Genomic DNA, 27,117 nt, shown 5'->3' with positions numbered 1-27,117 from the left:
GTTTTATTTGTTTTTCCCTAACCCAATATTATGGTTTCTGTATCCCCTCTTACCTCCCTTTGGTGACTTTTTTTTCTTTTTTTCTTTTTTTTAATGTGCTTTGCAGCCTACGGAGTGTTTTCTAAGTCAGCCTGAAGAAAAACAAGAGACCACTGTAAAGGCAAAGAGGAGAAAGAAGGTATGAATGTCCTAGAGTGTGTTTGGGGACTGGGCAGTGGGTGTATGTACTACAAGATTCATAATTGAGACAACCCCATAATGATGAGAAGTAATATGGTCATAATGTTGCATCTTCTTTTAGAGGAGAATAGAAATTCCTAATTTTTAGACCTCGCTCAAAATACCTATTCCCAACCTAAACTTTGGCATTGTGTCTACACTCCACTCAAGGGTTGTACATGCCTGCACCCCACTTGCAAGGGTTGGCACACCAGGAAAGTATGACTGTGTCAAAGGAAGGTGAAATTTCAGTTGCTGTAGAATCTGACCCCATTCCAGCTGCTGTTACGTCCTTTGAGCCAAAAGCTGCCCTTGTTCGTTCTTCTCCTCATAACATAAGTATATAAATAGATACTCTGTATTGTCCCTCTGGCCATGCTCCATCCTCACCCATGACATCCAACACACTCTGCAACCTAAATGGTGATTATATGGCACCAGGCAAGTTAATTGTCTTTTAGGACAGACTGTAAATAGTTGGCTCCCTCACAAGGCGGAGAGGTGGCCTTTTTGTGTTATGTCAGGCCTCTTAATCATCTAGAGAATGGGAAGAGGGAAGAGTGGGATTTTGTTTTAAATGCGGCTCTGGCAGAAGTGACCGTGGTACTTACTGCACTGCTGCTGGAGCAAGGGCATCCCATGGCAGAAGCTGGTGAACTGACTGAACAAAGAGACCCCCTTCTCAGGCAAACAACAGGCACTTAGTTACACCTTTGGTTTCAGTGGGGCCAGGCCACTAAGTTGACGTAGACAACCAGTCAAAAAATCCCATTAGGAAACATTTATTAGGTTGATCTATGGGTTCCAAACAAAATACTCTCTCCAAAAATAAGGAAGATGCTTTTAAGCATCTGGAATGAATTGGAAGAAAAATAATAGAACTATCTGCATAAGGAACATTTCCCCACAGCTCTTCTTGAAGAAAGAGAGTTTGCTTGGGTGTCCTTGCTCTTGCTCTTACAGAATTTCTCATTAGTATCAGGCTTCTCACCTCCAGAGGGTCGTAAGTTTCCTGAAGGAGCCAAGTGGCCCAATGAATGATGTAATGGTCCTGTGGAACAGCATCTTACACTGAATTACCAAGTAAAATGAGCCTGATAGTTCTATCTTACTGCCTGCAAGAGGTTCACAAATGTGGGTCACTTAAGAGGCATGTTGTGGGACAGGGGATGGAGAAAAGCATTTGTGGTTGATAGGAGGAACAACAAAGAGGTTTGGTTGTGGGCCTCCCGCAGAGGCTGTCTGTGCTGCAGATGGCCTCTGGTCATTCTTTGGGAAGACCGCTGTTGCATGGCAGAAAAATACAACACTGATAAAGGAAGGTGAATCTTGGGAAGGAATGCTACAGATTCAAGCACTGCAGAAACCTGCTGAACAACCAGACATCCTCTGGAAAGTCTTCCAGGGACTGCAGGGGGCTTTGCACCAGGACAAAGGTAGACTGAGAGGAAGGCATAAGCACTTCATCTCTGTTTGTCCCACCGTCAAAGGTTCACTTGGGGTCTTGCAAACACACAGGTGGCTTTTAGCAGAGGTGAAAGCAGTGGCCAAAGTGGCAGATGGCTGGAAGAGGCAGCTGCTTATTTTGCTTTTGCTGCTTCAGCTGCCCCCATATGGACCTTCCCTGTTCAGCCTTCTACCCCTTATGCTGCCGTTATGGGAGCATTTGGAGTGTATTGGGAAAGAAGGGGAGACAGTGGTAGGGAATGGAAAAGAGGAGTGAGTGGGTGCTGAGATGGAATGAGGGAAAGAGGGATCACAGAAGGTCTGTCCCCTATGTTAAAGTTCCTGCCATAGCTCTCTTCAAAATGTCCATTGATCTTTGCCGCCCCAGACCTTAGCCTGCCAAACTGAAGGTACCCACCATCCCTCCAAAGCTGCCACAAATTTTTCCAGGTCCAGCACATCTCTGTGAAGTCTCACTTTGCCTCACAAATAAATACCCTATTGCTCCATCCTACCCACACTCTTCTGCTCCTTTTCACTTCTGGGCTTATGCTGCCACATGTCCTCATGATGGCAAGTTCAGTTTTGCTTACACAGCTGAGAAACCTTGAGCTGGCCTTTCAAAAATTAATCACATCTCAGCAAGAACAAGAGAGGCTTCACATTCTTGTCATTCTCTCCAGGTTGTCCTTGAAACTTTGCTGTTTTCTTACATGCTGACTGATCATTCAGATAACAGGAACCTTGGGCTATTCTACCCCCATGATCCATTTAACTATGGGAGAAGATACAGCAACACTTTCACTTTAGTGGTAATTCAAGACCTGTTATTTGCTAACATTCCTAAGGTGTAAAACGCAATCATTATGAACTCATATCCAGGTTCTAGAAATTATTAACTTGATTTAAAAATTATACAATTTGGAATAACAAAGTAGCTGATGAACTCTTTCTACTTAACTTCTGGTTTTTTTGTTAGCTTTTGAATCATTTTCATCAGCCTGGCATGGTATTCTGTGAGTAAAGCTAATAAGTCCTTCCAAAACAAATAGATAGTTACTCTATTTTAATCAAAATATGACCAAATCTTATATAGTCATCTGATTCCTGTTGTTACACTTTAAGAATAATAAACTAAATGAATTATGAAAAAAATAATTCAAACTGATGCTTAAAGGTAGTAATAGCAAAACTCAAAAAAACAGCTTTCAATTATATTTTTGTTACACTGATATTTCAGGTGAGTTCACAAGACTTTTTGCGTACAGGCTCCCAGACCATCTCATCAAAGTATCTCAAGTATCTGCATTCCCACTAAAGACAAAGGGAATCTTTTCCCATTATATAAGGTGTTTTTCCACTTAAGCTGTAATTAAACAAATACAACTGTATGAATTATGGAGGAACATTTATTTATGATGTTGTTAGCTAGCCAAAGAGCAGCAGAAAATATAAAAATACCATACTTAACCCATTTTACTTGTCTTTTTAGAAGAAAATTTCTGATATTCTGCAAAAAACTGCTTCAAAACCTGGTGTCCCTGCAGATCTACAAAATCTGCTCAGTCAACATTTTGGTGAAAACCGTTCAGTGATTGAAATAGAGGAATTAAAGCTCTCAGGTAACTTATCCTGTATTTAATATATAAATAATGGGTTTTTCATTATGCTGTTGAGTTCTTTTTGTGCAGAAGAAAAGTGATTTTTGGGATAGGTCTTGAGTTGTACTTTTAATGGAAATATTTTCTTACATTATATATTAATTTGATGTTTAAGTTGAGATGTCAGTTTCTTTGGAATAAATGTGAGGTTTCTTGGAGTTACAGAAATGAAACGTTGTTTAAATGTGTCCTTTTATTGTAAAGTATTAATTTCTGGAGCTCACTTTCTAGTAGAAATTATATGATTCCTAATAGTAGCTTCCAAGATGCTTAGAGAGTGGAACTGTATTTTGTTTCTGAGATTATCTGGGTCAATCCAGATGCATAATAGGAGGGCTGACAGGAGTAAACCAAGAAATAATGCGACATCATTCTGACATGGTTATGAGATGTTTAACACAATGGTTTTTCAAGGAATGGCATGAATTGAGATGGTAATTTTGGTCCACATTGGAAGTGACCAAGTTTTAATCATGATAAGGACCCTCTTTGTCCCCTGTATTCTGCCTCCAGTTAGAAGCCAGTGATAGAAAAGGCAAAAAGCAGGACAGAGCAGGATTAGCTTTTGTCTGTTGGAGGTTGCATTAGAGATGATGGCAACACTGAACTTCTCTGCCTCTTACTGTGCAGATAGAGACACTGTCCAGTATTTTTTCACAGTGCTTATGAGGAGCAAACAGCCTGCTAACTAACCTGCATTCACCTTTTGTACTTCTTGAACTGTTAGAGACCTTTGCCAAATATAGAAGCTGTCTAGACCAGCAGTACTTTTTCTCTTTTAATGCATAAGCCTGTCTTTCTAGATAAATATGCTCTTCCTTATCACCCATTTTTCTAGGTTGACCCTCCTTTATTTCTGTGGGGCAGGTTCAGCTTTCTTGTTGAATCAAGAAAACTTGGAGAAGTCCCATACAGATTGCTTTGAAAAGCTTGTGTTAAGTACTTTTGGTCCTATAAGGTTTTTAGGAAATAATAAATTACTTTGATTTCTTTCTTATTAGAAGAGCCCTTTGGGCTAGTGAAGTGACCCATTTCCATATGGATTGGATCTTGGGTTGGATGGAGATATTTTTTCTTAATATTTATGCTGGGCCTTGAAAGCTTAGAGTGCCAAGGAGTTTATGAACTTGTACAGTTGTCAAGTCGTTCACGTCAGAGCACTAAGCAAATAACAAGCAACTATTTTGGAGTTGTGTGTTCCTGTTAACTGACAAACTGCAGGCCAGGTTTGTAGTCAGCATGGGCTCTTGCTGCAGTCTGGAGCTATCTGTTTCTTACCCCATTTCTGAAACTTTCATTTAAAATTGTTGTACATACTCCAGTGTTGCTGGACTGTTGGTGAGAAGTCAGGGACTGAAGCTTTGTCCTTCAAAACCGTCTCTTGAATTGTTCAGTCATTAATGAGACAATGTATTAAGAAAGGCAGCCCCTGTCTTTCCCCATCAGCATCAAGTGCATCTTTTAAACATGATTTTTAAAGTAAATCAGCTGCTGATCCCTCAGTTGTACACATTCATTTCCTTTGGAGCTCAAGTCCCAGTAAATGTCAATCTCTGGATTTAATAGGGATCAATGCAAAATAAAAGTTTTTAGCAAGACAACACCCATTAAATGAAAGCTATAATAATGGAGAGTGGCTGTCCTCAAGAAAGTGCACAGACCGGACTTCAGCCAGGCATTAGCTACAAACCACATTTGTCACACTCTCTGTTCCAGTGAAAACCATGGATTGATGCTGTCAGCATCTGCACAATGCACCATCCCTGTGAACATGAATAACATCTTTAAGAAACCTTTCTAATTCAGTTAAAATATGTCAACAAACATCCATAGACAGACACCCTGATGTGCTGTGCTTCATGATGACAAATATGTAGGTCCTTAAAGACAGAATTGTTAATATTCTGCAGGAGCATGTTGTTCCATCAGGCAAAGAACCCTTTACATCAGTAGCAAGTTTTCAGACCATCAAATTTTAATCACCTTCTTAAGAACTTAGGCTGTCTATATAAACAGAAAGGACCTTCCAAAGAACCTGTTATGATCTTGTCTTTCTTCATTGCCTTTATATGAAGCTTGAAGTTAAAAGGGCATGTCTGCCACAGAGTGCTTTTAAAAGACTTACTAGTTAACGTAGTGACCAGGGAAGAGAAAGTCAGTAGGAAATGAAGGAAGACAAAGGCATTAAATTCAGTGTAGGTGTTGCCATCAGGGTCAATATAATTAGGTAGATTACCACGATGTGAAAGGCCAGAAAGTGGAATAAACTTACTGACAGGTAGATTATTGGTAGGTTCTTGCATTTACACAGTATGAGTTGTCTGGGGGACGTACAAGCGTATTTCGTTGTAGGTGCATTGGAGGAACAGTCCAGCACTGTAAGCCTTTTGGCTAAGACTTTTGTTTCATTGTGGCAAAGACATATAAAAAAATATTTTCAGGTATGTGATCACACCTGTGCAGCCCTGTATTCTTGGTTTCATAGTGGGAGAAAAGAAAGGAATTACAGTTGAGTTGAGAGATTTTACCTTCATGGATTTAGCCAAGATGAAATTTCAACAAGAAGTGTACATTAATTTTTGTTTCAGAAATGGTAATTTATTGATGATGGATTTTACACAGTTGGGTTTTAATCAGTATAACTAGTGGTTATGCTGCAAACATATCTTCTCCCTTTGCTGTTAAAATGCATCAACAAAAATATTTTTTCCTTTATGTTTTCAGATTCCTGTTTTTTGCCATCCAATGATCTCACGCACAGTTTTTCTTCATACCTGAAGGAAAGTGAGTTAAAATGTTATCTGGGTGAGACAAAAGTTGTATGAAAAATATTATTAAGGCAATATTATGGCATTTTTTATCTGTAGCTCCAAATATCGTTTATTATGAAATATTAATCACTTTAAGTGGTTTTTCATATTTTTTTATAACAAGTCTTGTTTTTCTGTCTCTTTTACTCTATCTTTTTTTTTTGTATCAGAATGTTCTGGTTTTTTTTTCATTGCTAGGGATTATTTGTCAGTAATTTATTGTGGCTTCTTAAGTAGGTGTGTGTATTGTCTGACAGTAAAAATCCTGCAGCTGTCTGCTGACATGAACCAAGAGAATTTTTATTCTCTTTTATAGTTATATAGAACTTCTTGTCTGGTAAATGTTTCTTTTCAGTTGGTTTTCTCTAATACAAATTGCCATATGTGGCAAATGAAGGCACATTTGCCTGTCACCTTACAAACTATTGATTATTAAAGCTTATCTAATTTGTTCAGTTATGTGATATTTCTGTATTTTATTTATTTTGGGCATTTCTTTCTCCAGTTTCTCAGCCGTGACTAAATGTAGAAGTGTTGCCAAAGATCCAGACCTCATAGGAGTCAGCATGTGTGTTCTTGCTGCTGGCTACCGTTCATCATGTACTCCAGTAATTTAAAATTGTGGCATGTAGTACTTTCTCTGTGTGTTCAAGGGCTTTTTCATTGCAGTCTGTCCTAAGTGGGCAAAACTCCGTAGAAACCACAAGGAGAAGAAGTCAGTGGTGATGCTGGTTATCTGCAGTTCTGCCCTTCGCTCCTTGGAACTCATCAAGTATGTCGATAGCAAATGTTGTGTTGAGGTTGGCAGTCAGTCAGAGGTTTTGTCTTGGAACCACAGACATAAAGGCAAAACTGGGACACTGTCCTCTGCTAGCCAGTAAATTCACTGACTCACACTGATGCAATATCCCTTCCTTCTTTAGACTCTGGGAGTGTGGTATTCGGTTTAGACTAAAGTAACACTCAGTACTTCAGTTGCCTGGAAATGTTACTTTTGTTAAAAAGCAAAAATAAAGTGTAACCAAGTTGAGGGAGACATGCAACATGTTATACTTGGGAACAGAGTAAATACAAAAAGCATCAAGATCCAACACTAGGAACCATGACTTTGCATCAAAGGCAGTGAGGGCATGGCATTCCAGGGCCTCAAGTGCCAGTGTGGCTTGAGAGCCTCCAGGTCTGTATCAGTGTTCTCAGCTGGCTCTGGGTGGGAAAACTGCTGTGCAGTGGTGACAGTTTTCAGTGTTCCCTGTCCTCTTCTCTTTTCTCTTCTCTTTTCTCCTCTTCTCTTTTCTCCTCTTCTCTTTTCTCCTCTTTTCTTTTCTCCTCTTTTCTCCTCCCCTCCCCTCCTCTCCCCTCCCCTCCTCTCCTCTCCCCTCCCCTCCGAACCTCTCCTCTCCAAACCTCTCCAAACCTCTCCGAACCGAACCTCTCCGAACCTCTCCGAACCGAACCTCTCCGAACCGAACCTCTCCGAACCTCTCCTCTCCGAACCTCTCCTCTCCGAACCTCTCCAAACCTCTCTGAACCTCTCCTCTCCTCTTCTCTTCTCTTCCTCTCCGACCCTCTCCAACCCTCTCCTCTCTGACCCTCTCTTCTCTCTCTCCTCCTCCTTCTCACTCCAGAAATCGTAATGACTGATTGTCATACGTAATGAATTAATGTATACGTCACAAATTTCATGTTTGTCTTCTGTGTCTTAACCACATTTCCTGTGATTACTTGTCAGTGCCAAATGAGATGCAGAGCTGGAAAGTTTAACTCCATGACACAGACAGAAGCATAGATAAGGCAGATGTGCCAGTAGTGCTTAGCCCCTGCATGCAGAAAGTAGCATCTGAGGCTTAGGTGGTTTATATGTATACTTGTATATACAAACCTTTAGCTGTGCAAATTGAAAATTCAGCACACTGAATAAAACATGCAGACAAAGCTGTCTTAAGCGGCATTCAGCAAATATTGAATATGTTGTCTCCTGCTTGATTAATACATAACATAGCATTGTTCCTGTGTGCCAAAGCAAAACGTCAGAAAAATACATCAGAGTTTCCAACAAATGAGTTTTGGTTAACTAGAATTTGGGCAATCTCTGCAGTAAAGACTGTGGCTGCAGGAAGACTATAAAATGTAGGTTGATCCATTCCTTTTGTGCACACACACATTCGTGCCTGTATCTCAGTCACTGAGTTATTTTTTAGTTAGGATTTGGTGATTAATCAGCTTTGAACTAAGTTAGCTTTGAAAGCATAGACCATAATTATCAAATATTATCTGAAAAGCTGTCTAAACAATATTGCCCCCTACTGATATCTTCTACTGTGTCTGTCCAGTTGTGGATCCTGTTGATAAGTAGCAAACAAGAATGTACATAGTGTTCAGAGTACAAGTGGGGTTCACTGGGGGACTGTGTGTCTCAAGCATATTGAGAAATGCCAGTTAGTTTTGCTTTCTTCATGTGTGGTCTTAATCCCAGCCCTGATTCATGCGTTTCATTGTTCATTTTTTTTATTGCTAGGTCAATGACAGCATTCAAAGGAGACTGCAGAGTCCTCAAGTTGTTTGCAAAGCACATAAAGGTAGGGAATTTTAACAGAGCAAATAAACAACTAAATAATGTCATACCATTTTCTTTTAAAGTCATTTGACTGTAGTGCCTTTCATATAGTGTTCATATAAAGTTCCTTCCTTTAGATAAAGCTTCCTTTGGTAACCCATTGCTGCAGTGTGAGGAATCCAGCCAAACAGCATCTCCAGTAACTCTGGTGCGGCTCTTGGCAGAATGTAGATGCTTCTGCATGTGCTATGTTTTAAAGATGTTCCACATCCCCATGAAGTGTTCATTCAAGTGCCTTTTGGCTGTTGAAATAGAAGGCTGCACACATAGGTCCGTGGAAGCAAACTGTACCAGCACCCACATTTGGATTCTGGCAATTGAATGCCTGAATTCCTCATATCCATACCTGTCAGAAAGCACAAGTAATGGGGATACTGGAAGTAATAAGCAAACACTTGGCCTTAGATATGAACGCTGTCAAACCCACAAATGTCACTTGCTTTATTTCACCTTTTTCCAGTATCTTTATCTTGAAGGACTTCAGAGTTAATTCAAGTTTGTCAGTTTTCCAGAGAATTTGTTTAAAAGCTGAAGGAATCTTACTGTTCTCACCTCCAAAAATAGTTTGTGCAATAGCAGATTTTCAAAGTTGAAAATGATTGAACTTCTAGAGAAGTGTGATGCCCAGCTGGCTTGTTATATTTCTTTAACTTTCTTCCAGATCTGACAGTTTGAAAGACAGATAGGATTTGTTACTTGGTGGTATTCTAGAAAGAGATACTATGAGATCTTGTATTTATTTCCAACTCTTTGAAAAGAAATTTTAAAACAATTGTGGGTTTACTCTGTTTTTTTCTTTCTCTCTTCAATTTAGATAAAGGAACAGATGAATATGTTGGAGAAAGGTGTGTTCCACATTGGGGTTGGAACTCCTGGGAGAGTAAAAGCGCTAGTGGAGCAAGGTAGGAGAACAAGGAGGGTTTTCTCCCTAGGTATCTCATATTTGGTCTCATGTGAAGTGAGACTTCAATTGTTTTTGAAGTGCTTAAGTTGACATGCATCTGCTGATTTGGTTACTAAACTGTACAGTTCTGTTTTTCTACTTGTACTGTGTCAGTCAAAATAAGGTCAAGATTCTAGTGGTTGGTTTTACGATCACTCTAAGCTGGCATAAGTCAGTATTAGCAGAGAAAGGCAGAGTAATACTTCCTCACTCCTGCTGATCAGTGCTCACTTATTCCCCCTTCCTGCTTCATGTGCCAGCCCAAGACGCTGTTTGGCAGCTCACAGTGAACTGACCCCAATTAAAACAAAACCAGTGTGCACACAAAATCAGGTAATGAGCAGGCAGAGGTGGGGGACTTCCTCTTTTGGTGGGAATACTGATTTATGCTGACTTGAAAGTGATTGCAAAACCACAGTGTAAGACTTAAAGCTCGAGGAAACCAAACACTGCAAGTGAATCAAAAAGAAATAATGGCAGAAGTCACTGTATCATATGTCACTCTGATCTTAGTGTAAACTTTTGTGAGGGATGAATGAAAGATCTGCTTGCTGATTTGATCCTGTTTCTGATTTAGCTGTAAGAAAATTAATTATTCTATATAAATCTCCTTTTCTCTTTCCAAATTTTGAGTACTTTTACCTACTCAATAGAGAGTTATATACAAAGAAAAACAAACAACAAAATGACAAGATGACAAGGCAATTCTTTCCATTCCTTTTTCTAAACACTGCCTTGCTCTGACTGTGGTCTCTTAGTTAGGGACTGGCTGTGAATTGGGACTCTACTGCCCCTTCCAAAAGAGTACAGGAGTAACATAGTTTTGTTGCTTCTTTTGTCATCCACCAACATTAAATTGTTAGTGCTCAGCATGTCAGCACATTGCCGTGAGGGTGGTGAGGCACTGGAACAAGTTGCCCAGAGAAGTTGTGGATGCCTCGTCCCTGGAAGTGTTCAAGGCCAGGTTGGATGGGGCTTTGAGCAACCTGGTCTAGTGGAAGGTGTCCCTGCCCATGGCAGGAGGTTTGGAACTAGATGATCTTTAAGGTTCCTTCCAACCCAAACCATTCTGATTCTCTGTTAGGTAGAGGCAATTTATGGCATGGACACAAGATGTGTCATCATATCCTAAGGTCTAGTTCTTTTTTGACACTTTAGTGCTGCAGTACCAGGTCACTTAGAAAATGGAGAGGAATCAAAACTGTAGGAAAAAAATGGTGGGCATCTTGTAGAAGACCAGGGAAAAAATAGGAGAACAGGTGAAAGGCAAGTTCAGAAGGGCCTTTTTTTTTTTTCACCACTATTTATTTGAAGGATAAAGGGATTCTTCAGCAGCACCGCTGACCTGACTCACTTTCACACGGCACCCAGTCCTGTAAATTGCTGCACACCATCAGTTCCCATTAATGTGAATTTTCAGACTAGGGTCTTTGTAACTTACCAGTTACAACATCAGCTGTGGAAATTCAACTCCTGCGGTTTCATCAAGAGGAAGCTTGAGGAATTATTTTCTGGCAGGATGTTAAGCTCTTGACAAGCCTGGCAACAGTAGTTGTTCTGCTTTTGTGTTTATCTTCCAAAAAGGCATGGGATTATGTGGCTAAGGGAGTTTGCAGTGTCAGTGGATTAGTTTTCCAACCAGCAAATGTAGTACTTAAATGTTCAAAGATTAGATTCCTTGGAAACAGACAGCAGAAGATATAAAAGCCAAAAATCATTTTGATAAGCACGTCATAGTATCTTGGTAGTAAAATTTATGTTGCCTTTTTAGATGGCCTATGCTTGAACTCCACCAAATATATGATTCTGGATTGGAACTGGAGAGATCAGAAACTAAGGAGAATGATGGACATCCCTGAGGTATTGTATAAGCACCTATATATATTATGTTCTGTGTATTCATTACTTTTGATTCTACTTCTCAGAACTTTGTCAGTAAAGTTTTCTTTCCGTCTTCAGTGATACAGAAACACAGAGAAGTTAACATTGTCTGATAAATCTGTGCTCTCAGGTCTTGAAATTACCTCCTGAGAAAGATTTTTTTCCTTTATTGTTCCAAGTCAGAGCTGTGAATTCTGTGGTTGTGCTGTGAGTTTCCCCTCTTTATGCTAGATAGTTGTTCTGCCTGTTCCTGGGAAGTTCTCTCAGTAAGAAGACTTTGTACAAAATCCTAGACTTTGACAAGTTGGAGGGCTGGGCAATCATCAGTTGTATGAAGTTTAACAAGGGAAAGTGCCGGATTCTGCACCTGGGATGGGGCAACCCTGGATGTTCATACAGACTGGGGAATAAGCTGCTGGAAAGCAGTGCCATAGAAAGGAACCTGGGAGTCCTGGTCAACAGCAAATTGAATATGAGTCAGCAGTGCCCTGGCAGCCCGGAGGACCAACCGTGTCCTGGGGGGCATCGGGCAAAGCATCGCCAACCAGTCGAGGGAGGGGATTGTCCCACTCTGCTCTGACCTGGTGTGGCTTCACCTTGAATATTGTGGCAGTTTTGGTCACAGCAATATAAGAAAGATATTAAGCTCTTAGAGAGTGTCCAAAGGAGGGCAACGAAATGGTGAAGGGCCTTGAGGGGAAGCCATGTGAGGAGCAGCTGAGGTCACTTGGTCTGTTCAGCCTGGAGAAGAGGAGACTGAGGGGAGATCTCATTGCAGTCACAACTTCCTCATGAGGAGAAGAGGAGGAGCAGGCACTGATCTCTTCTCTGTGGTGACGAGTGACCTGAATGACCTGAAGTTGTGTCAGGGGAGGTTTAGGTTGGATATTAGAAAAAGGTTCTTCACCCAGAGGGTGGTTGGGCAGTGGAACAGGCTCCCCAGGGAAGCGGTCACAGCACCAAGCCTGACAGAGTTCAAGAAGCATTTGGACAATACTCTCAGGCACATGATGCGATTCTTGGGTTGGTCCTGTGCAGGGCCAGGAGTTGGACTTCATGCTCCTTATGGGTCCTTTTCAACTCAGAATATTCTGTGATTCTATGAAAAGTTTCCTCAAAAACTAAATAAAACTTTGGACAAGCATTTATTTTTCTCCATCTGAGAGTAAGATAACGTCTTGTAAGTAAGTCTTCAGACAATTCTCTCATTTTTTTTCTTTTTCTTTCTTTTGCCTTTTTTTTACAAGACATAGGGTACAAACTATTTAGAACCATCCATCATTTGCAGATTCCTCTCAGGATAATTCCCAATTATTTTCAATTCTGTAGTCCAGCTTTTGTATTTATTGCTGTGACAAGATATGTTTAGTATATGCTGTGGGCCATCACCTGGTATCTAGCCAGATGAAGAGCCAGACTCCTCTATTAGTGGTTGTTACAAAGCTCGCAGATTCCTGCCCAGTGTTTTCATTTTTTTGCACATTAGAGCAGGCCTACATGCAGAATCTCCAGGGAAGAGGACTTTTTTTGCCTATGGACATTACGCTGAAGTGAAACACTTTATCAGTCATTAATCCATCCATGTACTTGTCCATGTATTTGAATGTGCTGCATTTTACAGTCACACATATACAAAGATAGATGTTTCTAATAATCTCAAATAATTTCAGGCAACTAACAGCAAGACAAGAGGGCATGGCCTTAAGCTGTGCCAGGGGAGATTTAGGTTAGATATTAGAGAGAATTTCTTTACAGAAAGGGTAATCAGACATTGGAATGGGCTGCTCAGGGAAGGGGTGGATTCTCCATCCCTGGAGGTTTTTAAGATAAGACTGGATGTGGCACTTAGTGCCATGGTCTAGCAACTGCAGCGGTAGTGGATCAAGGGTTGGACTTGATGATCTCGGAGGTCCCTTCCAACCCAGCTGATTCTATGAAAGGGCCCCGCAAAAAAATACATTGCAGAAATGAAGTAGGAAAAAACCTGGCTTTGCTTTTTGGAGGCAAGGAGGCTCCCCCGTGTGGTTAATGCACAAGGCTTTTTTGTATGATGTTGGCACATATCTCTTAAATTTCTTAAAGAACAGAAAACACAAATTCACAGACATAGCAGTATGAAAGGTGCTGATTGCAGTGGGATGGATTTTTTAAGTCAACTGAGTAAATATGCATACTGTAGAACATAAAAGATGCACCTCTAAAAAACAAAGATTATCATTTCATTCTGGGCTATTGCAAACCTGAACTATACCCTTCAGCTCACTCTAGTTAATACCACAGCATTTCTGCATGTCTGTCTAGGAATGGAGGCAAAAAATTGTGACTCCGAGTGTGTTTTATAAAGGCAAAATCTTAAGGTTATCTTAGCATAAACAGCTAAGGCTTAGTTCAAGGTAAACCCAAGTAAGTAAGAATGTTACGCCTTCATTTATAGTGTTAGTATAAACAGTAGATATTGATGTGTGATTACAAACCAGTGAATATGTAATTACAGAAAAATCTTCAAACCTGCACTTGGCTCAGGTAACACAACATACAGAAAGATTTTTGACATTTTGAGCTGTCTAAGTGGAGTATCTTGCAGCAATTTTTCCCACTGCAGACCTCGGGCAGATTCCTGAAAGTTACCTATGAGGAATGTCAGCAATGAAAGATATGCAAATAATGTTGATAAGGCATCTTAACACCACATAGAAACCAATGGGATGTTGTATCAACTTGTAGACTTGAAGTATGGAATACAGTCTTAGCTTTTCTAATTGTATAAAAATTGTCGGATACATGCTATGGATAAGTCTTCTCAGAGAGGAAATATAGTACCAGAAGCATAATTGAGAGAACTGGCGGTTTGATGTACTAAGTTCTTTCATCCAGTGTTAGTTGTAAAGGAAAAATTGTATACTTAAAATTAGAAACTAAGCATACTGGCCTATTTTCAGTGCAAACCTCAATTGTTAATAAATTCTTTGCATATTTAAGGTGCCACATTCCTGAATTTCATTGTAATTACACCAGAAAGCAAAACCAGCTGGAAGCACCTGTCCATTCTATTTGCTGGTTTTGTACTCACCCAGAGAATTATGTACACAGTGGTATATTCTGATAAATACATGATTTTAAAAACACGTGAATCTTTCCACACGACAGTTCTGTATCCCATCACGTCCACATAATGGATAGTGCCCTGATCCACTGCTCTGTGAGTCACCTCAATATCTCATTAGTTAATACTGTTGGATTTTTTTATTCTCTGTTTGTGTCTCCTGCTTCGTTCATCCCAGACAATGGAGAGAAGGAGATAAAAAGAAAGCTCTCAAAGAAACCACAGGAGGGATGAATGAGTTTATCAGACTTTGTCTTGGCACACTGGAGTTATAGTAAAGCATAAAGGTCTAAATAAAAATTGATAGTATACTTTTTGATCTGACCAAAGGACGAGCTTCCTGCTTTGAAAGATTTTATGTACAGAGGTTGATGGCAATACAGAGCTACCTCAACTCCTCAAATTACTTGTTCATAAGATTCAAGTGGAGTTTTTTTCAACAAAAATCAATATTGTATTGTCTGCAAACAATACACAGACTGAGCCTTCAGTAAGTTTGAAAATATGGAAGGTTGAAGTTTCAGGCTTCATGAAAGTAAAAAGGATTGTGAGAAATGGAAAAGGTTTGTGAAAGAAAGACAACTGTTTATACCTTAATGTAGCACAACCAGTGTGGAATAGGGATTGGTGAGGCTTCCTTACATCATTTGTTCCTGTGCAAAGTGGAGACATAGAAGGGTATAATCCCGAGAGAAAACTTCAAATAAGTTATTTCTAAGTGGGAAGAGGGTGCTATAAGGGAACTCTGGACTAACCATGATGATAAAGAATCTTGTGTTCCCTTTGAAATATGTAGTCTATATTTACTCTGTAATACATTTGTCTTTTATCTTGAGATAAGCAATAAGCTACAGCCATATCTGTGTTATAAGCCAAAGTCCTTTGCATGCAGCACATACAGACCTGACCTTCAGGCTCACTTTCATTCAGGTGTCTCAAACACAGACAACGCTGTGCCAGTGGTACTGCCTTTCATCTGCTTGATCCCAGTTGTTACTCTGTAAAGCCCTATAGGGATTTTCCAGCCCAGGATGGACATTTTGCTATGGCATGCTTTAACTGCTTACCAGTGACAGCTTTTCTGTAGCCATGTTATTTGGGACTTCAGGAGCTGTAATTGTACTTCAGGGTTGTAGAGCAAATGCTAGATGTTTTAGAAAATGGGAGCATTCTAGAGGACCTTGTATGGGAATTTTTTTAATTCCTAGTCCTGTAGTAAGATATCTGAAAAAATAAATACTCAGTAACTTTTTATGCTTTCTTTGGCTTTGTTTTCTTCAGATAAAGAAAGAAACAATTGACCTACTGGAGATGAGTATTATAAAGCTGTGCAGAGAGGGGTCTGTGAAGCTGGGACTTTTTTAATGAGTTTACCAACAAGGAAGTAATTTGCAGCTGCATTTTACTATTATCCTGTCTGCAATTGGCAAGTGATAAACAGGTGATGAAATCAAGAGTTTTGACTTTTCAGACATCTGTCAAGACAGCAAGAATGCACATTACAACTTTTTCTGAGTTTTCTTTTCGTAATAAAAGAGACGTTTTGTTTGTAGTTCTAGTGTGATTTTTATTGCAGGAACAATGTCATACTGAAATTAGAATTACATTATTGCTTTCACCTGCTAGATTTAGTACTATATGTCACTATTAAGACTTCAAAGATGAGAAAACCTGAGTGTGCAAGTCTTTGTACAGCTCAATTTTCTGTTCTCTTCTGCTTTCCCAAAGGAGACATGTATTTCTCTCATGAGAGTGGTAATCTAGTTCTTGCCCTCGAGGGTCCTTGCAAAAGTTGTACGAATTTCAGTAACAGGTCAAAAAGGTATTTTTCACCTACCTGTACCAGAGCTGGCCAAATGCTCTTTTTTTTTTTGCTTTTACATGATAAATTATCTGTATATTATATCAAGATTTTATTCTGGTTAAACTGTTGAAATGTGCCAAAAATATTCTTCTGTTTGTCCACTGAAATTAAAAGGAGATGAACTCTGGGTGTTTCTTCTGTCATTGTGGATAGTAGGGAATGGATGGATTCTTTTTCAGAGAACAAGGTGAATAGCGGTGATCAAATCATCAGTATCTTGGAAAGCCATTGATCCAAATCAGATATTTTGAAAATGAGTGATAAAGGACCCATAACCTTTTTACAACCTTTAATTGCATCTCAGCCAATAGCAATGAATGTAATAGGTTAAGAAAATTGATTTGGTCTTCAAAGCAATGTTTTCTGTCCAGTGCTGTCTCAGTTCCTGCAGTCCTCCCCAATGGAATCCAGTGCATTTGGAATAGAACTCCTTTCGTTGTATGCCTTGCCTGTTAGCTGAGCAGCTATGGAAGTGAAGGGAGAAGAAATAATGCATCTGACATTACACAGAAATTCCAGTATAGCTGACAGTATCCCTGCAAATGAGTAAGACATAACAAATCCTACATCATAACAAGAGCTGTGGGGCAGGAAAAATATATTTAAGCTTTTCCAGGAGGCATGAACTGGACACCCTGATCAAAGTACACAATCATATGATTGGTACAAGCTGATCATGGGGATCCAGGCACAATACAGAAAACAAGGAAGAGAGAAATGTAGTTAATAAGTAATTCCTGTCCATAATGCAGTTTGAACAAACAATACAGTCTCCCAACAATAAAGACAGTATCTCAGCTTAAACACTCTCCAGCACAAGTATATTATTCCTTCCTCTCACCAAGAAGAAAATGAAAAACAAGACAAATTTTCCTTCACAAGAAGAAGAAGCGCGTCCTTCCAGATGTCCAGATAACAGTGCATTCAAACAGCAGAGGCTGCCAGCTTGGAAGCCCCAGCTTAATATTGTGACTGTGCTCTCCAGCTTCTTCCTCACGGGCGCATTCTGCCTTACTGTGGGAGTCTGCCTTATACTGTCTGCAAACAGCGTCAGAGAAATCCAGGTTGGTTTGGGGGTGGTGTTCTTAGATATTCTGTAAGATAGAAACTGGGCTAGGTTTGGAGGGAAAAGGCTTTGAATTTTTGCTTCTGAATAAAGATGGTAGCAATGGCTTCGCGCCCTGGACATACGTCCAACAGCTAGTATTCCTGTGAAAATCTGCAGAGATTGTCAGTCATCAATAAAACCCAAGCACTGGGTGGTTAACTGGGTGGTAATGTCTGAAATATGGGTGATGATTACTGCTACTGGCTGGTAATCTCTGAAATGTTGCCATTATTTCCTGGGATTTGGAAGAGAAAGAAACAAATCCCTTTGATAGTGTTTGGTACTAGAAGAATATACGTTTCCCTGGGCAAAATCTTAAAATACAGGGAGTCCTAATGTTTAAATCCCTCCTGGAGGAAAGGTTTTTTAGACCTGTGGTGTTGTTAATAGACTCCTGGTTGGAGCCAACACTCAGCACTACATCCAGGCTGTTCAACAGGGGTGGGCCATGATGCACATGGAGATTTGTCAGGCATTACTTGATCAGCCAGAAGTGCAGAAGGTGCAGAAGTGTTCTTCACTCAGCACTCCTTTGCCGAGGAGCAGATGGGAAGGTTCTGCAACAGTCATCAGAAGGCTCTAAAACAGCTTTAAACTGGGGATAAATTTTGTGAATGTTCATTGAGGCCAAGTCCTCATTCTCTGCCTCTTCGTTTTTAACAATGTTTTTGGCAGTGTGGAGTCACTTAGAAGAAAACTGCTCTGAGAAGTCTTGGAGCTAAAACCTTTTCTTATGCGCATGTCCTTTATTATAATATCTCTACTTGTTCACTTCTGCCAGATAGATTATTCAGATAAATGCTCAGACTGTTCAAAATTCCGTGAAAATTCCTCCAACTGGAATAAGGAATGCCATTGTTCTGTTAATTTCACGCTGAAGGAAGATATATTGGTAAGTAGATGCAAGAAACAACTGAATTTGCTTAGTACCACCTGTTACTTATATCCCTGTATGATAAAATACACTAATTCTGTTCTGTAAAGCTATTGACTAAATTTTTTTGTACTTCTTCAAAGCATGAAATACTTAAAATTTCATGCTTTTGCCTTCATTAATCATTTTGGATTTGTTAAAAATAATCAAGACCAGACTACCTCTGTCCTTATTTGGGAGATGTCCAAGGAGAAGACGGGGATGAAGAAAATTATATTTGATTATGGAGGTGACGTCTCTCTGTATCTCCCTCTGAGTCAGTAGCAAACCCTTGCCCTTGGTCTGGGGTTACTTGTTACTGTGCTGCTAAGCTCTTGAGAAGGAAATCTGAAGCTCTGACCACTTTACATAAGTAAACCCCTGTAGTCTTTTTTACAAGGGTTATGCTGTTAATCCCCGAGGTCCTTGAAATAACTCAAGTCTAGCAATGTGATTCTGCAGTTTCATTTGGAAAAAGTATCCTTCATTTCCTGTCCTAAACTACCAGGTCACGTTGTTGAGACTGTTCAAATGCTTCATGTTCCACCAAAGAGATCTTATACTTAGTGTTGCATAAATGCTCCCTTAAAATTATAATGCAATTTAAATTATAAAGTCACTTTCGGATTCTTCAGTATTGAAGAGGCTGTTAAAATACTTTGTAATTCTTCAGATTACAGTGATGTTTGCCATGAGAAGTTAGTTTAACTGAAAAATGGGATTTTTTTATAGTTGAATAATTATCTTTCATGCTTGAGTTGCCTGCCTAGCATTCTCCATTTAATTTGAAGGTTTTTGTGCACCTTCTTTTGTGAAAATGAGTGTCTGTCTCTGTGAAGTTATTCATTGGCCAAGTTCATGGCCAGCCATGCCACCTTGAGTAAAATAATTATCAGGCATTTTTATTTTAGGTTTCGTTTGGTAATTTAAAGTATGTTTAATTTTGTGCCAAAATACTTAAACTTTCAGTTAGGGTAAAGACTAGATTCTAGCCTGTGTCTGCTGAATTGCTTAGAGTGTAGTTACCAACACTTAAATACAAATTGAGTACTCTCTTCCCCTCTCTTTTTTAGCAAGTAGTAGGATTTCTCATTGTGTTCATGAACTCACCTTATTGAAGGGATTTGTCTTTGCATTCTAGGGTGATGTTTTTATGTACTATGGTCTGCAAAACTTCTATCAAAACCATCGTCGATACATGATCTCCAGAAGTGATGCACAATTGTTGGGTCGAAATGTAAATGTAAGTTTTCTTTTTATGTTATGAGGTCACCAGCAGGTGCATCTTTTACCATATGGAGAGCTAACTAGGCATAACTGTTAAGTGTGTCTAGATGGCTCTAGGGAATGATAAAGTACAGATTTTTAGTGTTTGGTCTCTGCTTGTATGATTGCTACGGTCATTAGAGCTAATAAATTAATAAGGGAGGAAGATTGAAGGGATAAATAAAAGCTGTCAGTCCAGTGTTGCAGTTCTCAAACCTGCACCTTGTAGGAGTGCTACTCAAAAATACATTGTCTTTTTCAAATAAATTTACAGAAAGCTTCTCCTTCTCGTGTTTTCAGTCTTCTTAGCCAGAAATGTTTTAAGCTGTGCTTTTATTATAGGGTTAGTTATTCTAAGTCTTTCATTTTACCATCTGGCTTTGGAAGTGGACAAGGAGGAGGAAAAGGTTTATGATGAAATAAGTGTTTATGTAGCATTCTAAGTACACAATTTAGAGCTCTAAAGAGGGAGCTAGACAGCATTGCCTGCAGCAGACCTGCATAAGGAAATTGGAGAACACAATCATGGCATTCAGGTTTTTTTACTTACAAATCTAAACCATATTTTCTTTGGCTTAAAAGTAGCATTTCTTAATATACACACAATCCACATGCTGTCCTTTCAGTATATATGATGGTTGTGCCATAATAATCTGTTGTTTCTATAAAATGCTTCTTGTAATGTTCAAGACATGTTCCTCATACATTTGCTTCTCTAAGTGTCCTGTCAGCTTGTTTGTTTGCATCCATATGCAACTGCTTTTGGCTTTTGTGCCAATCAGATACACAGCTCATTGGAGTTACTTGAAAATGTTTCCATGTTTAAACCTGAAGATTTGTAGTTTCCCATGAACTAGGATAGGAGAGATGTGATAAATTCAAGGTGGACCTTTATTTTTCAGTTCATGCATCAAGATTTTTCCATGTTGAACTGCAGTAATGTGGCTAACTATGTCTAGTGTTCTCCAGCACTAAAGCAGTCCAGGTCAAAATTGAAAAGAAGGAAAAATAAAATGTTCTATGATAAGCCAAGGCTTCCCTGGAACATTTTCAGCTGTAGCCGTGTTACAATAGCAGATCCCCAAATCTGTTTTTGTAGTCTGGAGCTTGCAAGTCCACAACAGAACTTGATGAAGACCTTAAGTTTTACGTGCCATGATATGGAAAGTGTTCCTCAACTACAGACTCATTCATTCGGATGTTTCTCTAATGTGACCAGAAGGTACTGGAGGCTTAATTTTTCAATGGCTTTTCAGAAGAAGGAATGGGGCAGGACAGCAGCAAATTAAAACAAAACTCCAGGTCTGTGCCTGATTGTTCTGTGACCTTGAATGCAGATTCAGAGGAGCTACTGTGCACCCTTCACAACCTACAAAAATGGGACCCCCATAGCGCCGTGCGGGGCTATTGCCAACAGCATGTTCAATGGTATGTACCTACCTTCCACACCCACCTTAGTAATTTCCACTTGAAACTATTCCATTACCCCATGAGTGTTCCATTACCCCATACTTGAAATGATTCCATTACTAGTCCGATGTTGCAAGGTCTCTGTCTTTCTCCCACAAAAGGTGTTGTTTGGTGGAGACTGGTGAATATGGGGCTCCGCTTCCTACTGTTTAGTAACTTTCCCCTTGTTTTGAAACTGAGGGAGATTTTTCATTTTTTTAAGGCCCTCTTCAATGTGAATGTATAGCAGGACTGAGGAATTGAGTCCCTGTTGAAATAAGGAACAATGATACAACAGATTTAGTGTACTTCCTTTCTAAAAAGTACATTCTTTACAGTGATGGGAAAGCACAGATTGTGCCTTCCCACATGGTGTGCTTAGAAGGAGGTGACACGTTCTCCAAATTGGTTTGGACCTTTGGATCTATGTGTTTTCCTTTTTGGTCTTTGAAAACTGGAAGCGTACACAGTTTTAATTTGATCCCATGTATGATCTTCTTTTAAGTAACCTAGTGGGCATAACCTGCCTATGAGTTTAGGAGATTTCAGAATGTATTTATTTGGAAAGAAAGGAGACAAAAAACCTTTACAGACTTTTCTCCCCTACTCCATCTTTTTTGTCTGCCAATCTCTGCCCCCCTGCCCCAACATCCTTTTTTTTAACCTGTTGCACACAGCAGGTTTTGGCAGGGCAGCGGCTGTTTTCAGCCAGCTGAGCCACCCGCAGCAGAAGACTTGTGAAGGCCAGCTGCATTCAGTAACTTTTAGATCCATTTGATTTTCATCTACCTGTGCACCTTCCTGCTGCCCTGGAAGTCTGATTTACTGGACTGGGCTCAGACCTAGGCCAGCAGAGCTACCTGCGTGCAGCCCACACTGTTCTGGAGCCCCTGCTGAGGGTGATCCTCCCAGTGTCTGCCTTTGCATCTGTCCTTAGTGCATAGTGTGGTGAAAAGTTCCATCTGCTGGTGGTGCGGGGGAAGGAGTTGATGTCCGAATCCCCCCCTCTGGTAGCTCATTTCTGACCCTCTTCTGTGAGAGAAGATGCTTCCCTTTTGCTTTTGGCAGTTTGACTGGTTGTCTTGACTGCTCTCTGATCTTGTTTTATAAAATGGGGAAGATGGCCAAGTTCCTGCCACAGGAAAGGTTTTTAACCCGAAGTAGCATGCGAGGGAGCAGTCAAGGCAAGCATTTAAGCAGACAGAGCTCAAAGAATTGCAACTCCTGTTAATGAACTGGTGACAAACAGATGGGGAGGTGGTGGGACACGGAATGATCACTTCTTCAGTAGAGTGTGTCTGAGCTTTAAGGAGTGCGAACACAGGTTTTGTAGCAGGATAAAAAAAAGGTACGTTTTTGCTGATGTCATGCAGCTAAGTTGTGTTTTTCATGTCTCCTAAAAAGCAGCCCCTCCCCATCTCTATCATCCAGCTATCCCTGCTTCATCCCATTGGCACCCAGATGTTTACAGAGATGTTAATGAGACCTCTATTATTTTTACCTTTCGTTAAACTAATCTAAGTAGGAAAATGGATAAAACAAGTACTCTTCACCCACTGAAACAGGATGGCATGGTTAAGCACAATTTTAACTGAGTATTTTTTGATTGAAGAAAGTGTTCGTGTCCAAGTTGATAGACAAGCTCTAATTGTATTCCCTTGATAGTGCTTTCACCTCTCCCCTCTTCCCTGAAAACACGTTATATATAGCAAAGCAATCAGTTGAGGACAACTGCCGAAGGAATACTAAGAAAAGTATTGGAGTACTAGGAGAGTAACTTCTGTAGCTAGCCAGAGAGCTCTGAAAGTGATTTGCAAAGAAGTTAATCCCACAGGAGTTGATGGATACATGTGCCCATGTTCCTACAAGGCATTGTTTCTTCAATAGGGTTATTTGTAGGAGTACGTTCAGTGTAAAACTTCAGAAGTTATACAACTCTGGAACCCTAATTCTTCTCTTGTTCTGTACACAGTCGTGATGAAACCTTTCCCAGGACTTCTTTGGTTTTCTATTCACTTGAAAGGTGCTTCAGTGTGACATTTTTTTGTTAGTCATGCTGGTAATTAGAATGGCTGTCTTTTACTCAAAGGTATTGCTTTATTGTATTCCCTGCAGATACTATTGATCTTTTTTACAATCGTAACTCATCTGTGGTTCAGGTGCCACTGCTGAAGACTGGAAACAGTTGGTGGACAGATAAAAATGTGAAATTTCGCAATCCTGAGTCATACAATCTCTCTTCTGCATTTGCAGGTAAGAGTGGTTCCTTCCGCTGGTATTCCTTATTTTTCAGTGGCTTCCCTACCTCGCTGCTCATGTGTCTCTCATTCTGAGAAAAATCCCTTTTGGGAGAAATACCTCCCAAAGCAGGTTGCAGAAGCAGCTTTAGAGGGTGACTAAGAGCAGAAGACACATTTAGCCAAAATATCACCTTTTTATTTTTTAGTGACCACAGACATTGGAAGAAAATGGGTTTGGAAGACTGAAATTAACCCTTCTGTATCGTTACTTGTAATGCTTAATCTGACCAGGGAAAGCAAGGATGCAGTTGCTTTGGGGTTTTTTTCCTATTGGAAACATCTGTATAGGAGAGTTGCATGTCACATCTTTCCTTTGTGCCTTTGCAGATTCTTAGGCAGTTGTGAGACAACTGAGACTGCTTTCGTCACTAGTTCTTTCACACCTCTTTCCTAGGACTCTTTCCTTGTTATGGTTGATCTGTATTGAAGTGGGACTAATATCTCCCTATTGTGCATCAGGGCAGTGCTGTGCTGGATGAAAAATGCAAGAGTTAATTAACTAAGTTTCATGAGACAGATTCTAAATATCATAGGCCATGCCATTAGGCTACAAAAAGGTGCCTCTCTGGTTGTGCAGGAGTAAATTAATGTGTAAAAATGAAGGCAAGCTCCTCATCATTGCTTGTTGAAGAGGCAACAAGAATCCAGAATAAACAGTATTTTCATCTGTGCAAGTCACTTTGTTTTTCCTGAGCTTGAAGTTTCTAATGTGTGGCAACCTCTGAGTACTGTTAAACTGTTCATTCATGTTTGAGGTGAGTGGAGATGCTTGGGTGAAAACTGTTACCTAGCATATATAATTTCTGAATATTGAGCAGTGTCTCATGTCTCTTCCATATCTCATATTCTGTGTTGGTTTTGAGTAGGCCCAGAATTTAGCCAGCAACCACTGTTCTTACTGACAGTGTGTCTTACCTGCTTTGTTTCTTTTCCATCAGGGACAGCAAGACCTCCTTACTGGCAGAAGCCAGTGTATTTGTTAGACGAGGGAGATGAGAGGAACACCGGTTATGTCAATGATGACTTCATCATCTGGATGCGAGTGTCAGCCTTTGCCACGTTCAGAAATCTTTACCGCCGTGTCAGGCGGATCAGGCACTTTGCGGATGGCCTGCCAGCAGGGAATTACACGTTCCGGATTTCCTATAGTATCCTTTCATATTAGCTAAGACTGTGAGATAGTTACAGTGAGAGGGAAGCAGGTAGGACTTTTGTGGTAAACTGGCAAAGAAACTGCACAGAACGCCCCAAACTGACTCACCAAGAAAAATGAGACAGTCAGTGATGATGGACTCTCTTTAGCCCATGCAGAGGCTGTTAAGGCTTGTTACTCAAACAGCAACACGTGACTTTGGTTCTGACTTCTGAGGGGGCTACTTTCGGCTGGTGAGAGTACACAGGTGCATCACACAAGTAAAACTGAAGAATGGGAACCTGAAGGGATGATTGAAGATGCTGTTTTAGCTGAAAATAACAATGGCCTAATCAGATGGGTGGGCTCTGTTATGGGGGTGCACACTGTGCAGAGGTGTCCCTGCTGCTTAGAACAGCACGGGATGCCTGGGTCACCAGAGCTTTCTGATGGATTTGGGCCACGTGCTGACTAACAGGAGCTTTTGTGCTGGTGCAAATGCCCTCTCACACCCAACAGCAGGAACTTTGCTGACTAAAGCACTCCTTTTGTCAGCAGGAGTTATGTCAGGATGACTGTAAATTTCTCTCTCAGCTGATAGAACTATGGTTTTAAATATGGCACAGCCTATTCTGAAAGCTTCCATGAGAGAAATGAAAGATAAAATCATATAACATTCTGGGTATGACATATTAGGTAGAGGTGAGCACATATCCTCACTGAGACTGTGTGGAGTGTCATCATAAGCTGCCCCAAAGGCTCATTTTCAAGTTTTCAAAGCAAATTAATGCAGTAGCAGTTATATAAATTATGAATCTGAAATTTGCAATGTTTTTAAAAAGAAAGTCTTTCCAGGTACACACGAAGACTGTAACTAAAATAACTGGATTTCTTACCACCAGCTGCTACCGGGTTTTTGGATCCAGAATAGCAGAGACATCACAGATCAGTTAAAGGAGTTTTGGCAGCAAATGCAGACCTCCAGACTCTTTATGCCTTGGAAAAGTTTTTGAGCATTTAACCTTTCCTTTCTCTTCTCCTGAAAATAATATAAACTTTGTTAGTGAAATCTTAACACCCTTCTATCAGATTTCCCTGTTTCCAAATTCAAGGGAAGGAAGCACGTGATTCTCTCAACCGTGGTATGGAGTGGAGGAAGTAACCCATTCCTGGGAATTGCCTACGTGGTTTCTGGCACAGCAGCAACCCTGGCAGGTTTTGTCATAACTGCCATCCACCTGAAGCTCAGAAAAAAGAAAACATACTTTCAGAGGCAATAAGGTTCCCTGGCTTTCTGAACTAAAGCAAAGGTGTGCTGTGAACGAAGAATGTGCCGCACAGACCTTTCATTCTTTCCCCTGAGCTCTGGACCTGTTTCAGTATCAGGTTTGGTGAATGTAAGCAAACTGAGGAGCAGTGCTCTTCCATCATCTCAAACCAAACTTAGCTGAGGCAGGATTCTTACTAGTGTGTGTGTGTGCTCCTAAATTTGTTTCCTAGGAAACTTGTAGTGAGATGAGCTTCAAACAACAGATAACATAGTGGATTAGAATTGCAATGGCAAAGAAATATGGTACTAATGTGTGGCCAGGAGTAGGGGTCCATATTAGTTTCTTACTCAGCCCATAATTCAAAAAACATTTCTTATGACTTAAATGGAGCTTTGGATGGGTAAAAAGTGAGGACTTGATCCAACAAAATGCTTGAGCAGGTAGAATTTACTGCTAAAATCTGTTTGTGAGCCACATACATATGCTGAATGGCTTGGGCTTTATATACCTTTTTCAGCTATCCTGAAAAAGCAACCAATTTAGCGCAGCACATTCATTGATACTCAATTTATGATTGAATTGAGCTTGATATTCAATTGATGAGTGAATACAGGTCATTTATTAGGAGTTCAGAGTTTGTTTAGACCAAATTTATTGGTTTTATCTAGGTACTGAGAGCTGGAGGACATCAAAATACTGATTTACAATTTTTTTAATCATGGTGTAATAAAAAGCTTAAATTAAAAACTCCTTTAATTCTAAATATTTTAGCAGAAACATCTACCTGATATGACTACAAGGCCACAATTACACTCCTACCTACCCCACCCTTCCATGTGAAAGTTCACAGATCTTACATGTCATAGAATGGTGACTTATTGTCAGTAGAAAACAAAGAACCAGAAAACCTGTCAACTTAATTTTGAGAAAGTAAACACTGCAGCTCATGAATAGGCTTGTCATTTTTCATGTTTCATGTTCAAAATTTTACATATTTAGGAGTTAATTTCGAGTCTCTCACAAAATGAAGGAACAGCACTGAAGAATTTAGGTCAAGCACACTGTGGTACATCCAAATTTTTTAAAACAATTTTTCTGTTGCAAAAGCGCAAATGGAATAAAACACTTTGATAAGTA

General features: G+C 40.0%; 2 protein-coding genes across 4 annotated transcripts in view; both read left to right on the top strand.

Annotated features, from left to right (window-relative positions):
- Positions 1-16,668, top strand: part of CMSS1 (cms1 ribosomal small subunit homolog) — a 223,629-nt gene extending 206,961 nt beyond the window's left edge. For all 3 annotated transcript variants that reach the window (XM_027727521.2, XM_027727520.2, XM_027727523.2), the window contains exons 3-10: positions 107-178; positions 3,158-3,287; positions 6,051-6,110; positions 6,806-6,908; positions 8,652-8,712; positions 9,565-9,652; positions 11,465-11,553; positions 15,959-16,668. In XM_027727521.2, coding sequence (XP_027583322.1) covers positions 107-178; positions 3,158-3,287; positions 6,051-6,110; positions 6,806-6,908; positions 8,652-8,712; positions 9,565-9,652; positions 11,465-11,553; positions 15,959-16,042 — 687 coding nt within the window. In that variant the 3' untranslated portion in view covers positions 16,043-16,668. The remainder of the gene's footprint in view (positions 1-106; positions 179-3,157; positions 3,288-6,050; positions 6,111-6,805; positions 6,909-8,651; positions 8,713-9,564; positions 9,653-11,464; positions 11,554-15,958) is intronic.
- A 66-nt stretch (positions 16,669-16,734) lies between these two features.
- On the top strand, positions 16,735-27,117 carry LOC113991312 (cell cycle control protein 50C-like). The gene is made up of 7 exons (XM_027727517.2): positions 16,735-17,605; positions 18,431-18,541; positions 19,704-19,805; positions 21,166-21,256; positions 23,393-23,530; positions 24,516-24,725; positions 25,799-27,117. The coding sequence occupies exons 1-7, from the start codon at positions 17,393-17,395 to the stop codon at positions 25,987-25,989; spliced, it is 1,056 nt and encodes a 351-aa protein (XP_027583318.2). The 5' UTR covers positions 16,735-17,392; the 3' UTR covers positions 25,990-27,117.

This window comes from Pipra filicauda, unplaced genomic scaffold, assembly GCF_003945595.2.
Source record: "Pipra filicauda isolate LSUMZ 115617 unplaced genomic scaffold, ASM394559v2 scaffold64_size3178608_pilon, whole genome shotgun sequence".
Classification (NCBI taxonomy): Eukaryota; Metazoa; Chordata; class Aves; order Passeriformes; family Pipridae; genus Pipra; species Pipra filicauda.
The sequence above is the reverse complement of the archived record's forward strand: the minus strand, read 5'-3'. Positions and strand labels throughout refer to the sequence as shown.

Coding starts and splice junctions, on each gene's coding strand:
- LOC113991312 (XM_027727517.2), top strand. CDS start 17,393: ATGAAAAACAAGACAAATTTTCCTTCACAAGAAGAAGAAGCGCGTCCT. Junction 17,606..18,430: donor ACAGCGTCAGAGAAATCCAG/GTTGGTTTGGGG, acceptor CACTTCTGCCAG/ATAGATTATTCAGATAAATG. Junction 18,542..19,703: donor CGCTGAAGGAAGATATATTG/GTAAGTAGATGC, acceptor TTTGCATTCTAG/GGTGATGTTTTTATGTACTA.